Source organism: Magnolia sinica, chromosome 6, assembly GCF_029962835.1.
Source record: "Magnolia sinica isolate HGM2019 chromosome 6, MsV1, whole genome shotgun sequence".
Classification (NCBI taxonomy): domain Eukaryota; kingdom Viridiplantae; phylum Streptophyta; class Magnoliopsida; order Magnoliales; family Magnoliaceae; genus Magnolia; species Magnolia sinica.
Window position 1 is genome coordinate 69,367,987 of NC_080578.1, and position 16,085 is coordinate 69,384,071.

At 36.3% G+C, this 16,085-nt stretch overlaps 1 protein-coding gene across 2 annotated transcripts in view; it reads left to right on the plus strand.

The window, feature by feature from the left end:
* The window catches only part of LOC131248838 (isochorismate synthase 1, chloroplastic-like), a 136,795-nt gene that overhangs the window by 117,303 nt on the left and 3,407 nt on the right, over positions 1-16,085 (plus strand). Inside the window, exons 10-13 of one of the 2 annotated variants that reach the window (XM_058249316.1) lie at positions 7,375-7,432; positions 7,613-7,723; positions 8,712-8,796; positions 15,963-16,060. In XM_058249316.1, coding sequence (XP_058105299.1) covers positions 7,375-7,432; positions 7,613-7,723; positions 8,712-8,796; positions 15,963-16,060 — 352 coding nt within the window. The remainder of the gene's footprint in view (positions 1-7,374; positions 7,433-7,612; positions 7,724-8,711; positions 8,797-15,962; positions 16,061-16,085) is intronic. The other variant, XM_058249317.1, reaches the window with a different exon arrangement.

The following is a 16,085-nucleotide window of genomic DNA, read 5'->3' on the forward strand; positions in this document are numbered from 1 at the left end:
TAAAGATAGCACCAAACAATTCTACAAAGCAGAAATGAATAACAACCTCAAATGTACAAGTATTGAGAGGTTGATACAGATGTTGTTCTAAGGACAACCTTACACCAAAAACCAATGGCTTATGGTAGGACAACCTGATTCCTAGAACGGTCTGTGTATCAAAATCTCAAATCGATACAGAGGAATAAAGAAATAAATAGCAAAGAAAATAACTAAGCTATTACAACATTCCCACACTTGCATAAAAAAAATTACAGCATTCTCCACAAATGCTTAAAAAAGGAAATTACAACATCCACACAATGCCACAATCAATCATCCACCACACAGCAAGAAATTATAGTGGTTCGCTTGTGCGTACACCAACTGTTTAGAAAAATAACTACACAACTACTCCACTCCCAATATCCTCACACAGTGGATATCGGCGTTCACTATGAAATAGGTTTTTCAAGGTTCACCTAAAACCTTCACAATTGTGTCTTTCAAGTGGGCTTACACAATTCAAAAACTCTACACTCTGAGTTTTCTGGATCACCTCAGACAAACCAAAATAGAAAGAGATTTTTCTTGGTACAATCTCAAAGAAACTAAAAGAATAGATTTACAGAAATGTAAAATACTTATCTTGATATTCTCCTTTTATGTAGCTTGATAGAACCAATTCAGAGTAGAAGTTCAACGTAGATGTTCAATGTCCACACTCACTTATGAAAAGATTCTAAATTCTAAATGTTTTTTTAGATTAAATCACTTTGGGCTAGCTCGATTTGATTTTGATTCCAAGAAATGGGAAAACTTCAATCCCTTCTTCAAATAAGATTGGAGTGTAGAATACAAAATCAAATGCAAAAAAGCTAATTAAAGAGAATATTAAATGAGCACTAAATAGCTTAAGAATATCACTAACTTATCTCTCAGAGTGGTGTCTTGATTTTGCTTGAATTGAATGAAAAACTCTGAAAATCATGCTCTATTTATAAGTGCAGAAACTGCTCACTCGACTGGCCCAGAGGTCAGCTCAATTGGTTGAAAGACCAACAAACTTTTAAAAATTCAGGCATGATTAGATAAGCTCGTTCCATGACTGGTCAAGTGGGAGGTTCGACTGGTCGTGTGGCCTGCACAACCGGTCAAGTCCTTTCTCGACTGGTTGTGTGGGACCCAATTTAATTGCTGGACTTTGAGTCAAGCCTACTCGTCTGGTCAAGCACTATTCACTCAACTGATTGAGCAGTCTCTAGGACTAGTTGAGGCTATAACTAAAAATTTTGAAAATTAGTAACAAACCTTAGATTGGTCGAGGAAATTCTTGGACTGGTCGAGCCAGTATTAAGACTATTTGAACATAGGCTAAGACTAGTCGAGAAACAGCCTATACACTTATAAAGTGACCCAATTAAAGTATGAAATCAATATGACCTAACCTATGGTCAATCTAGGGTCATTCATACCTTATAAGCGATGTTTGAACAGTGAAACATTTGCTTTGGTTGATAGTTGATCATGATGTACATGAAGCTTGACATCTTAAAGTATGTTGAGGTTTGAACTTGCAACACTTTGAAGCTTGAATTTGAAACGCTTTGAAGCTTGAATTTGAAACATTTTGAAGCTTGAATTTGAGGTACTTGAGTTGCATTTCACCTTGAGCTTTGAGTACCAGAGTAAAGTATATTGTCTTGACTTAGATGAAGCTTTGAAAGCTTGAACTATTAGTTAATGTAGTACATGAACTCTTATACTTGTGATGCTTGAATCTTGAAATGGATCATCTTGAACTTGTACTTGAATCTTCAAATGGAACATCTTGAACTTAAAGACGAGCTAAAATAAGATACCAATTCCAAGAGGTTTTGACACTACAAAATTTGACAATCATAGGAGCTCAAAAACATAGCACTTACAAATCCGAGTGCTGGAATCGAGGAGGAAGGATTTGATGCAAAGAAAACTTGATTTTGTCACTTAAATCGAACACTCCTTCCTTCTACAAAAGTTGTGGAGATTCAAAGCAAGAAATCCCCAAAATGAAGATTTAAATCTAAACTGTTGCGCGAGATTTATATCGCTGGCCCGATACTTCGATGGCATCGAAGCTTTACTTCAATGTCATCAAGGTCCCATCAAAGCTTCCATCGAACAGCAGGTTTGGAAAATATGTTTTCCAACTTTGCAAAAAGCATAACTTTGTTGTTGGGTGTAAGTAAAATGAGGAGTCCATGATTAATAAATATACACTCACATATACCCACACAAAAAATAAATAAATAATTTAAGGCTATGAATCCTCATATTTACCAATCAATTCACAGAAAGCCGATAAATACCTATGAAGCACATATCCCAATGGACTTTTGGAGATCTCTAAATTGATTTGCGTTTAGAGGTTTAATTAATATGTCAATTTCCTTTCAGTAGGCATATAATCTAGAGAGATGATATGCTCCTCAATAGGCTCACAAATGAAATGGTGATGGATATCTGTGTTTCGTCCTAGAATGTTGAACTGGATTTTTGGATATATTGATGGCACTAGTATTATCACAAAATAGTATCATTTTCATTTGTTGAATTTCGTAATCCGTCAACAATTGTTTCATCCATAGAAGTTAGGCGCAATAACTACTTGCTGTAATGTATTCATCTTTTGCAGTGGATAAGGAGATAGAGTTTTACTTTTTACTATGCCAAGACACTAAGTAATTTCCAATGTAAAAATGTCCGCTGCTAGTCAATTTCATATCGTCCATATTTCCATCTTAGTAAGCATTTGAGTACTCGACAATTGTGGTTGATGTGTCAAATGGGTACCAGAGGCCAAAATCTGTAGTCCCGGTCACATATCGAATGATTCTCTTCACAATACTTATGTGTGACTCTTTAGGATCAGCATGAAATCGAGCACATGCCCCAACACTAAATGTTATATCAGGCCGACTAGCTATGATATAGAGGAGGCTACCTATCATGCTTCAATACAAGTGCTGATCCACACTTTTTTCAGATATATCCTTAGGTAACTTCAGTGTTGTGCTCATAGGAGTGTGATGGGTATGACTAGACTCGAGTCCAAAATGTTATACTAATTATTTACATACTTGGTTTCTCGAGTTGTTTGACTTGTAAACCTAAAAAGAAATTCAGTTCTCCCACCATGCTCATTTAAAATTCAGATTGCATCAAGTGGGAAAACTGATGAGCCATTTTCTAAGCACCACTACCATACTCATCAATACTATATGAATAGTACTCAAATGGACATCTTACAAGAAAATTTTGTTAAAGTCAATACTTGATTTCTTAGCATACCCTTTTACCACTAATTGAGCTTTTGTCTCTTTCAACATTCTTGTTAGTATTTTTTTTCAGCTTATAAACCCATCTGCAACTAATAGCCTTTCACCCTTTGGGTATTTCAACCCATTTTCAAGTCTAATGCTTAGGCAGAGTTTCCATCTCCTCCTCTATGGATGCTCTCCATTGGCTAGCATTCATAGATTTACATGCCTTTTGGTATGAACAAGGCTCGCAATTTTTTTATCATGCAAATGTAAGTTGTAACAAAATCCTTGAGCCAAACAGAAGATTTTGTAACCCTCTTTGATTGACCTTGATCACTTTGAGTTTCAGCAATCGGTATTTCATTCGCATGCTCTTCATCAGTTTCATTTTTAATGATATCATCAACTTACCAACCTTCTGAATAAGCAGGCTGATTTTGAATATCGTTTAAAGATTCCAATTCAATTATCTATCATGACTCTGAGCTCGACAATTCTATATCTTTTTATAGAAAATCCTCATTAAAAATCACATATCAACTGATTATTAACTTGTGTGCAGTAAGGTCTCACAATTTACCTCTTTGTTCCATCTGCATAGTCAAGAAAAATATACTTTTTGGACCTCATCCAATTTAATATGATACTATTTAAGAATTCACATATAAGTGTCACAACCAAAAGAATGACGGAACGAATAATTAACAAGTTTTTCAGACAATACCTCTTCAAGATCTTACAATTTAGTACAATCATAAGAGAACAATTTACCAAGTAACAAGCCGTATTAACGCCTTTCACCCAAAAACACTACTTGAGTCTAACTAAACTCAGTGTACTCCTATCACAATCCATAAGTGTATGATTCATATGTTTTGTAATTCTATTTTGTTGTGGAGTACTAGGGATCGTGTAGTGCCTTAATGTCATGTTCACTGTAAAAATCTTTAAATTATTTCTAGGTGTATTTTTCTCTGCTATTAGTTCTTAAACACTTAAATTTCTTTACCTTTTGATTTTCAATCAATGTTTTGAACTTGGTAAAATAAATAGAAGCATCACTTTTTTATTTTTTACATGTAAACCCATACTTTTCTAAGGAAATAGTTAATAAAAAACAAAATATCATTAATAAATGAAACAAAGTACTTTTAACCTTTCAAGGATTTGACTGGAGCCTTCTAAGTATCAAAAGGAATTAGATTTAAAATATCCTTTTAGTAGTGAATGAATGAAGGAAAACAAGCTTTATGGAGCTTTCCAAACAAGTTATCCTCACAAAAATCTAAATTAATAAACTTTAAATTAGGAAGTAAATTTAAATTAAGAATAACCTTTAGTCCTTACTCATGTGGCCCAACCGCCTGTTTTAGATTGTAGTAGAGTCTGTCACAACATTAGCAACAATAATATAAAAAACTACGGTATCTCTAATCAAACGATAGAATTTGTTCATTAACTTTCCTTTCGGCACCACCATCAGCTCCTTCATAATTTTCAATCGACTCTTTTCACTATAAAATTTAGAGCCATCTTTATCAAACTTCCCAATGATAGAAGATTCTTTTATAGGTTTGCTATGTGTCAGACACGAAAAATTCTACATGTGATACCATCAAACATGGTAATTCTGACATCTTCAATCCCTACAATTTTATATATGCTATCATTATCCATGTAAACTATGTCGCCATCGTATGACTGATATGTGTACAAATAATCTATCGTGGAGTTGTATGGAACAAAGCGCTTGAATCTAAGATCAATTGGTGGCTCAAATTCTCTCGTGGAATCACTCATGGCAACACTTTATCGTCCTTGGATAAAGTGTCTTTCTCAACTAGATTTCCTTAAGAACCCTTTTAATTGGATGCTTGATTATGTGAATCAGGTTTGCAATTTTTATATTTTCTTTTATGGGTCTATAATTTTTGTTCAAGTGACCATTCTTTTTACAATTCTAACACTTACTTTTTTGTGCCCTATCGACTTGGATCTTGTCTGATCTCTCCCACTAGTGTCTTTCTCAATAGACCTTCCTCTGACCATCATAGCATTATAGGCAGATTCCCCTTGTGTTTTTTTATGAGACTTTTTTACTATGCAACATAAACATGGCTGACTCCATGTTGAGATATGGACCATTGTTAAGATTCATGATCAAACCATCCCACGAATTTAGCATCGAACAAAGCAGAAGTGTGACCTTTTCTTCATTGTCAATCTTCATATCGACCGCCACCAATATGTTAATCAGTGTATTAAATCCATTAAGGTGTTCTTGTAAAGAGGACCCTTATTTCATCTTCAAGTTATACAGTTTTCATTGGAGGAACATCTTGTTTGACACCAATTTCTCTTCATATAGGTTTTATCATTTATCTCACAAGCTTTTTGCAATGGTTTGATCAAATAAATTGAATAAAACCAAATCATCTAGTGTAATATGAATGTCTGATATGGCTAATTAATTTTCTCCTAAAATATATTGTCTTTCATCTCTGCAGGCATTTTTTTTCCTTTAATGATAATTATACATCCTTCCTTCATCAACGTCGCGTTCATCGTGAGTTTCCATAGCATGTAATTGAATCCATTGAACCTTGGCACCTCGAATCTAGTAGAACTTGACCTAGCCATCTGAACATAATTGTAAAACAAACAGTAACATTGATCTTGTGTTAAAAGATTTTTCAAATTTTGTCTCTGATACTAATTGTTAAGGAAAAACACTAGCATGCAATCAATGTAGGCGAGGCCAACACACAAAAGAAAATGGCCAAACCAAAAACACCCACATGTGATCAATGTAGGTAAGGCCAAAACATATGAGAAAAGGACTAAAGTAAAATAAGAAATAAAGTGACATGGATTTACGTGATTCAACAATATGCCTACTCCATAGGATAATAACACAGACTTTTGTTCTTTACTAAAAACAACATAAACAGAAATACAATGTTTACCTATCTCTCACCTGTACAAGAAATCTCACACGAATAAATATCTGAAATGATAAATTAATCAAATAATTTACCTTTATCTAAGTATAACCCTCACTTTATAAAATAAGCAACACAAGAGATGCACATGCTAAAGTCCCATAGGAATTTGGCTTCAAACCGTACACATCCATGTACATATACACATGCAAGTAGGAAAGGGAACATAAGTTGAATCCAAGTAGGAGTCTACCGTTGTACCTGAGGTACCATATCAACATGCCTTACTTAAAAAGCTAGCTGCCTAATGAAAAAGATATACAACAATGCAACTAGTTTATTTGTACCCTTTCTGCCTCCCTAACTCTACTGGGGGAGTCCCTAAAAACCACAAGCATTTATCACTTTCCGCCTCCCTTACTCTACTATGGGAGTCCCTAAGCATAAAGAGCATCTTTCCCGTGCAGATATCAAAGAAATTGTTGTTTCACATCTCTTAAAGTAAATTCCCTAAAGCTATTATTAAAGGACAAACAAGTTCAAAATTTGTGCAGAGTTTTTTTAGGAAGATGTTTTACCCATTCTAGTTGTGATCGTATCCACAATTTGAAACACAGTTAATACATAATAAACTAATCACTCCTTGTCATATGTGGTACTGAAAAACAATTCTATTATATCATTATTCATTAGTATTATTATTTCTATTATTTATAATCAATAATAGAGTGAATGTTGGAACATGATTCTTTTAACTTACCCCAATTAATTAGGACATGTCTTAGATGATAATGATTATTATTATTATTATTATTATTATTATTATTATTATATTACAATAAATGATAACATTGTTAATTGTTAGTAGTTTTGAACAATGAAACTGGGATTATGTCTAAAAATGCTCCTCTTCCATTACTTTTGTCATTTAAATGGCACCGCTATCATCTCTTACTGTTTGTCATGCATGCAGTTGTCATGTTGGTATGAAGTCAATATCACTAAATACTGGAAACTACTAAAATTCATTAGTGAATGAAATATACTAGGTCAATGCTATAATTTCATAGGAAGAGCAATTCTTGACTTCTTACATAATAATTAACATAAAGATTTATAAGATGGAATGACATCTTGTTTATTTGCAGTCCTAAAGATCATCTTGAGTTTATCATAGTAAGAGAGAGCATTAAGAGCAAGCTTGAGGTAAGTTGAGTTTCATAGACTCTTTTGGTTCTTTCTTGCTTTACATTAATACCATCACGACTTCAATTTAAGTAGTATCTTGTTGTACATTTTCGTCATTTCTTTAATTACTAATCAAATTGATTTTGAGATTTTGATGTTGTTGACCTGGGGCTTATTATGAAAACATGTTCTCCATAGACTCTATGCAATCAGGTAGTGATAAAGCCAAAGAAAGGAATTCGAAAACTTCCAAGAGTACAACATCTCTATGCCCAATTATCAGGGAGAGTGAGAAGTGAAGGTGATGAGGTAAACCCCCCATTGAATATAATCGACATCTAGTGTAAGTTATACATTGTGTAGCATGTAATGTAAGCAGCATATACTACCGTCTATATGGGTTTAAACTTTAGAATTTGTAAGTTTTTTCGGTTTGGTGCTTGGTATGTTAGATCACCACCTATTTGAAAATGGTGTTAACTCATCGTCCTCACATGTGGCACCAATGTACAGTTATCCAAACCATCCATGATGTGGGTCCTCTTGTAGATGGAATATATCTCTAGCATCACACCTATCAGACAATTCACAGTTGTAACCATCTGTATAAGCATACCGAGTATTCGACTGAAGAGTTACAACCATTTTAAATGGTGTAAAAGTAACAATAGAACCTATCCCTTAATAAACAAAAGGCTCTGCAAGAGGCTTTGAGAAGTCCTTTACATTCGACCGCAATACACCTCTGTCTTGAACATAAAAAATTTCCAATTCGATTCTCTTAATCCAGGTAGCCTCATTCGAGATGAAAATCTAGGGAATCGATCGGCCCTGCAAGAAGATCTTGTGGCTAAATTTTCATAGCCATTAGAGTCTAAACAAAGGAGAAGTTCAAGATTCCCCCGTTTCATATCTATGTGGCTGTGGAGCTAAAGATTTGGATTATTTATTTATTTAAAGCTAAATAGAGGAACATTTCTTACTCTTAATCTAAGTAAATGAGTTATGTTTCATTGTGATTGATTAAATGACAATGCCTTTCCTGAGATCAAGTCCTTTGTTCATATGATCTCAATCATATTTACAGTTTGAAAATGTTGGTTTCTATCCATTCTTTGTATTTTTTATTTTTATGAAAGGCAACACTAGTAAGGATTGAACCCTCAATCACTCACACACACTAAATTGTCTCCATTAGCTCATCTAACAAGCAGGAGATTGTCTATTTTGTGTATAGCTTATATGTTTACTTTTCTAAACTTTACAAGACAAGGCTTTATTGTGATGTTCTTTACAGTTTGACATCCTCTCATCTATTCACCCAACTCCAGCAGTTTGTGGATTTCCTACAGAAGACGCACGCCAATTTATTGCAGAAACTGGTATGTCACATACATTATATCAATTTTTATTAAGGGTCATAAAATTTTAAATTCCATCCCTGGAGAAAGATCATGACATCAACTACTACTCTTTTGTTGTTTATACTGTTGAATGACAATAATACTTTTGTGGTTGTAGCTAGATTCCACTAATGGATGGTGAACTGAGATAGTTTCTAAGATACCTATGCTTCATTATTCTTCTGGAAATTATTTTCCAACAAGGATTGCTGTCATATTCATTTATAACCATGCCTACCATCTACAATGATGATTGCATATGGAAAATGACCACTGCATCCTTTTGTTCTATTAATCTTTACTTTATTAGTTGTATTAAAGATGACTAACTTGTACTTAAGATGGTAGGGGTACTTAGGCCTTGAAATGCTTAGGTAGATGCATTTCTAAATTAAAGGCACAAGAAACTTGTATTACATCAATATGTTTCCTCCTCTATGACCTGTTTTGTTGAGCATACTGACACTATTACTGATGTAGCACTACATAAGATAAAAGAATTGCTGATAATGAAGCGGGATGATATTCCTCTGATTCTCTAAGTCAAAATGCTTTCATAATCTTTCCAAATAAAGTTTGTATTAAACTGTCCAAGGATTTAAAAGTTTCAAAAAAATCATGAAATATCCAATGTTCTTTGGAGTGATCCTTAAGTAAATGGAATATTTATGTCGGCATGGCTAAGAGCTACTGAATATCATAGAAAAGCATAAAAAATGATCAAAACATGGAATGCTATTACTAGAATGGAATACACCCTTGTTTGTGTTGAATGAACCACCATTTATTGGAGGGATCAAATGGTCAATTATATCTAGATTTATCTTCTATCTCTTAATAACCAAGCCTGTGATGATAAAAATAAAAAATAAAAAATCGATTCTTCATTGTCGAAATTGTCTTAAATCTCAATGGCTTTTTGCTGATGTTTGCAAACAACAAGCTATTGAAAAAATGGTGAAGTGCAACTGCACTCGAAATGTCAAATAAGTAGAATCATTGGTTGACATCACTTTTTCGTTTGAAGACTATTAAGCATGAATAAAAGGTTAGGATTTGGGCTATAGAATCACACAGATCTAAAGCTAGGATAGCAATCCAAGAGCACTAAGCAAACACAAGAGAACACAGCGATTTTACGTGGAAAACCCTTGTGGGAAAAAACCACAGCACAAAGCGACAGAATTCCACTATGAAAATAGAAATTACAAAGAGAAAGGACTTAACCGATTCGAACGACCTCAAATCTCACCATTGCTACACCCTTTAGAAACCCTAAAACCCTTTTAGGAACCCTTGGAACCCCTTTAGAAAATCCTAGCATTACTTAGAAAGGCCCTAGGGACTCCTATTTATAGATCGGGAAACTCCACTTACGCACCTTGCTAAAACCCCCTCAAATTTACGCAGTCCGCGCAGAATCCACGCACCATCTGCGTAACCTTCGACAAGTCGAGCTAGGGCTTCGATTGGTTGAAGGACCCCTTCAACCGGTCGAGCCTGACCCTCGACTAGTCAAGCGTCTCGGAGATCCCAAATACAACGTTGTTGGACTTCGAGTTGAATTGGCTTCGACCAGTTGAAGGGACCTTCGACTAGTCGAGCTAGTCCCTCGATTGGTCGAGCAGAGTGGTGAACAAGATTTAAGACATCTGTTTTATAACAATCTCTACCATGTCTTCAATCTTTAACCACATAGCTTCTTGATCTCTTCTCTTATCTCTACATCACATCGTAGCTTGTCGTGCACACTCTGTGCTCCTTTAACATCATCGCCAAACCCAGAGAAGTTGCACAAAACTTGAATTTCTCTATAAGAACGCCCTTGGTGATCATGTCTTCTGGATTTATGCTGATGTGAATCTTCTCTAGAGTTACACCTCCTTCCTCAAGCACCTGTCGTATAACATGGACATCTAACTAATTACTCCACCCGCTAGTATAAACGAGTAACTTGAAGTCGACTTCCTGGAATCCATGCTACCTACGTAATCTGAATCCACATACTATACCAACTTTGTCCATGTCTTTTCAAAAGTAAAGACATAGTCTTCTTACCATCTCATCGCCATCCAATGTTGTTTGCCGGGGTATTTGCTCACGACATCGATAGCTTGTAAAATAACTAGTCTAATACAGACTATGGCATATACTGCCAACCGCATTCGAATAAGGCTCATAAGATATATCCTGCTTTTTCTCATCTATTTTGGGACATGTCTTAAGGAAAACTTGAGGAGAGACACGTAGAGAACGCTCTTCGGCTTTGTCTGGTCCATACATATATGATCAATACCTACACAAGGTATTCTACCTGTGATTACCAAAACTTGCACCTCTTTCAGTCACAATGCTGAGAACCATCTTCGTAGCCCCCCGATCCTTCATCCTAAATGTCCCACTTAACCGAGTCTTCAGTACATTGATTTCAGACATGTCATAATTGGCGATCTACATGTCATCAGCATACAATTCCTAACTCACCATGAAGGAATCAAACCACTACCTAGGCGACAAATCGTACCACGACCTCTTACAAACTCTTTTTCTCAGCCCTTTTAACTTCGAACTGCTCTGGTTGCTTCATGTAGATCTACTCTTCCAATTTTTCATGCAAAAGTGCAGACTCCATATCCATCCTTTCCAGCTCAAGATTGCATTGGACAACCAGCGCCAATCACAAATCTAATAGACATCTGCTATACCATCGGCGCAAATATCTCTAAGAAGCTGATTCTTTCTCTCTGAGCATAACCCTTCGCTACCAACCTCGTTATGTATCTATGTTATATCCACCTGCATCTAACCACTTTTCGGCCAACTGGAAGCTCCAGCAGCTCCCATATGTGATCTGGTACAACAAGTCCATCACATCGCCCGTAGTCACCTTCCACTTCCCAGCACTAAGCTCGCCTAGAGCCATCTTAATAGAAGATAGATCCCTTATGATATTGGAGTTGTCCATGTACATCGTCAATGTCCTGTGATTATGTTGTGTGATTCTTCTCATAGGTGGCTGCTCCACCTGCTCTGTATCCCTGTCTGCGCGTCTTAGCCTTCATGCCCTACCCGCTCATGTGGTCATGCCCAGCATGCCACACACGTGCAGAAGTGGAATTCACTACAGTCACTTCAGCTCCACCTTTTGAAGTGCTCCCGATCAACCTGTAAACATTATCGAGTTGTTTCGATTTCATGATTACTTGTGCTCCCTTAGATACTTTAAAGACACCATCAATACTTGTGAACCTGCACCCTATAACCTCGAGCGCACCGAAAGAAATCAGACTCTTTTTCATGTTAGGAACATGCCTTACCTCAGTCAGGGTACACTCTATTCCATCAAACATCTTGATACGCACCATACCAACAACCACAACATTATAGGCACTGTCATTCCCCATAAATACTTGTCCACCATCGCACTCCATGTAGCTGGTGAACCAACTCTAATGAGGAGTCATGTGAAATGATGCCCCTGTGTCTAGAATCCACTCGCCCTTACGATCATCGTATGGGCGTCTAATTGTAGACACAGACAAAAAATCACCATCACATCCACTCCATCCATTTGACGTGGCAGCATTATCCTCCTTGTACGAAGCCTTAGATTCTTCTCTCTTAAATTTAGGATTTGTATAATCTTTCTTCACATGTCCTTCCATCACACAGTTCTAGCACTTTACCTTTCCTTTGCCCTTGCCCTTGGATTTGGATTTAGAACCTGAAGAACCTGTACCTTGTTTAGAATTCCTACCCCTTATAAGTAGTACATCAGAAGATATCCCCATGTCGACGTAAAGTTTTCTCATAGCCTTCCCTTGAAGGGCTAAGATAACGGTGTCAACACTTAGGGTTTTATTCATGGTGCACATTGTGTCCTTGAATGACTCATACGACGCCGAAAGAGAATTCAGTAACATACATGCTTGTTCCTCATCTTTCATCACTTCTTCCATATCCAGCAATTTACAAACCAATTTATTAAAGTTGTTGATGTGTGCCTCCAGATCTCCACCCTCTGCCATCTTGAAGTTATACCACTTCCTCTTCAAGTGTAGGCGATTTTCAGAGAATTTTTTCTCATAAGCATCCTCTAAACTTACCCATAACTTAGTCACAGTTTTCTCCTTCATAACATCGTAGAGAACCTCATCCGTGAAACATAAACGGATCGATGATAAGGCCTTCTTCTCAAGAGTATTCCAATCATCATTAGTCACAGTAGACTTTCTCTCCTCAAGAGCACCATCTTCGCCTTGTTTGATTGAGGAACTGATTATCTTGATATTCCATAACTCAAAGTTATTTTTCCCTGAGTACTTCTCAATATCATACCTAGTGCTTACCATTATTTCTTATCCCTCATATTCAGATCTGTGCCCCAACGATTGCTTTGATACCGCTTGTTGGGATTTGGGCTGCGGAATCACACAGATCTAGATCTAGGATAGCAATCCAAGAGCATCAAGCAAACATAAGAGAACACAACGATTTTACATGGAAAACCCTTGAGGGAAAAAACCACGGCACAAAGCGTCAGAATTCCACTATGAAAATAGAAATTATAAAAAGAAAGGACTTACCCGATTCGAACAACCTCGAGTCTTACCCTTGCTATACGCTTTATAAACCATAAAAGCCTTTTAGGAACCCTTGGAACCCCTTTAGAAAATCCTAGCATTACTTAGAAAGGCTCTAGGGACTCCTATTTATAGTGGGGAAAGCCCACTTACGCACCTCCCTGAAACCACCTCAAATTTACGCAGTCCACGCAGAATCCATGTACCATCTGCGTAACCCTCGACTAGTCGAGCTAGGGCTTTGACTGGTCGAAGGGCCTAACCCTCAACTAGTCGAGCATCCCGGAGATCCCAAATACAATGTTGTTGGACTTCGAGTCGAACTGGCTTCGACCAGTCAAAGGGACCTTCGACTAGTCGAGCCAGTCCCTCGACTGGTCGAGTGGTGCGGTGAACAAGATTTAAGACATCTGTTTTACAATAGAAAATGCACTAGCCTGACTCCAATGTGCTAAAAAGTGCTTACATTTAGTACCTATTCATGAGGTTCAACATGTTCATGGAAAACAGAGAAAGGGAAGATTTTTTCTTCAGTTAAGGTTTAATATTGGAAGACTAAGAAAATCTTCTAGTCCCTTGTGGAGTTTAAAGTTTGCCAATTACTTGTTGCAGTCGGTTGACTCACTCTCTCCAGTTGAAACCAGCTGTGTGCTTCGACATTGTCTTGGATGATGTTGCTTATGGACTTGCAGACCAACCATGTAACTCCCAATATCGCGTTCCTATTTCATGCAAACATATACAAATTCAGAGATTTTACTTGCTTCTTAGGACCTGCTTAGTAGTAGAAAAGTTAGTCTAGGGCAAGCTATTTGGGGCAGGCTGACTTGGATGAGACTGTCCGGGCTTAGTTGCACTGGACTAACTATTTTGATGGTTTGTCTAGCACTTGGAATAATGAAGAATTATTTGACATGTGGTGTATGTGCACATTAAAACTTGGCACATGTGGTGCTTGTGTGGCACTTGAAAATGCATGGTGGCACATGTGGCATATATGTATGGGGACAGATGGCAATACATCATATAAATAACTATGCACATGTGGCACACATGACATACAAAGGCATTTGAAGGTTGAATGTGGCCCATTTGTAGCCCTTAAAGATGGAAGGTGGCACTTTGACACATTGTTTCATGTGGTACATATGTACCAAAACCCTATTGTATTGCGTTCATCATATTAGTGACAAGCAAGTTTCTGGTGTTTTAGGAACAATAAAGGCCCTCCAAAGGCCAAAAAGTGAGATGAAGTCGTCATCACTTTTTTTTTTTTAATAAAAAAAATTAATTATTTTTTTTAATGCAAAATAGTAGTAAATAAACCATGGACAAGTTGTTAGTTGTGGACTAATTAATCAGGGACTGAACTTTTGTTGATGCGCCAAACAGCCCACCATAGGATGAGAATTATTGCTGTGAAAGGAATATTGAGAGAAAAAGTTTGTCCATGACAGCGAGACTTCTTAACATGTTGTTTTTCCTCATTCGTATAAAGACAGCTAACACTTTTCCCAAAGTCCTCAATTTTCACCTTTGTTATCTTGATTTTAAGATTTAGCATCAGATTTCAATCGAATGAGAAGTCGACGTAGATTTTGATTGTCAGAGTATCCACATCTACATTGGTGAACTACTCTACAAAGGGCTATTTCTTTTCAAAAAGTTTACTGTTATTTAAAATCCGTTCTTGAGATTTGCCACTTTCTTCTCCAATTAGTAAATCCAAGGACCATTGCTTCACAAATAAAACTTCTACAACTAATGTTTGGAGATCTAGTTTCTTGACCTATACATGATCTTAGGTGCATTAGTTCATTCACAATAGAGGTTAAAGATATGTGCCCATTAGTGGTTTCCTAGTCTCGAGTTCATGTAGAAAAAATTTTCATCAGAATTCTTCGCTTTAGATAAATAATTATTTCTTTGTCGAGCCATCTAATGAAGTCTTAGATCTCAATGCTCATATAAGTAAACAATCTCACTCAGAAACTAATTTTTCCATAGAAGTTTGTGTAGAAGGCTTCATTTGGTAGAAATATCATCTCGTTTGAATTAACCATCTGGTGAAAAAAAAATTCCATGGATGGTATCTTTTGTCTTGTTGATGGTAATAATGGTAAAGGATAACCTCATTAAGCTAACTTTTCTTAATTGTGTTCAATAGAAATATATTGAAGACTTCAGTGGTAGCCCTGAGTTAAGACAAGTTAAACAAAGTGCTACTACAAACTATTCATGCATTTGTTGGTAACATGTTGAAAAGGAAGGCCATTTTGGATCTTCAGGGAGATTTGTCGGAAGTGTTTCTGATTCTCTTTTAGCTTTAAGTACATTACGTTTGTTTATCATCTGGGTATATTAAAATATATCACATTTTGGGCAAGGATCTTATTTTCTTAAAATGGCATATGCGAAGTAATTTTCCAATATTTTATTTCTAGGACGCCTATTTATTGTTTTAATAAATGGAACCCCGATCCCTTGAAATATTTTATGAAATCTTGTCTAACATCTGTAAGGTTGACCATTTTAACCAAGTTTGTCTTATTGATTTCGCAGAAATGTTCGATAGGGGAATGTATGCTGGGCCTGTTGGTTGGTTTGGAGGAAGGGAGAGTGAGTTTGCTGTTGGGATTAGATCAGCATTGGTGGAAAAGGTATAGGCCCTTGCACTAAATTAAT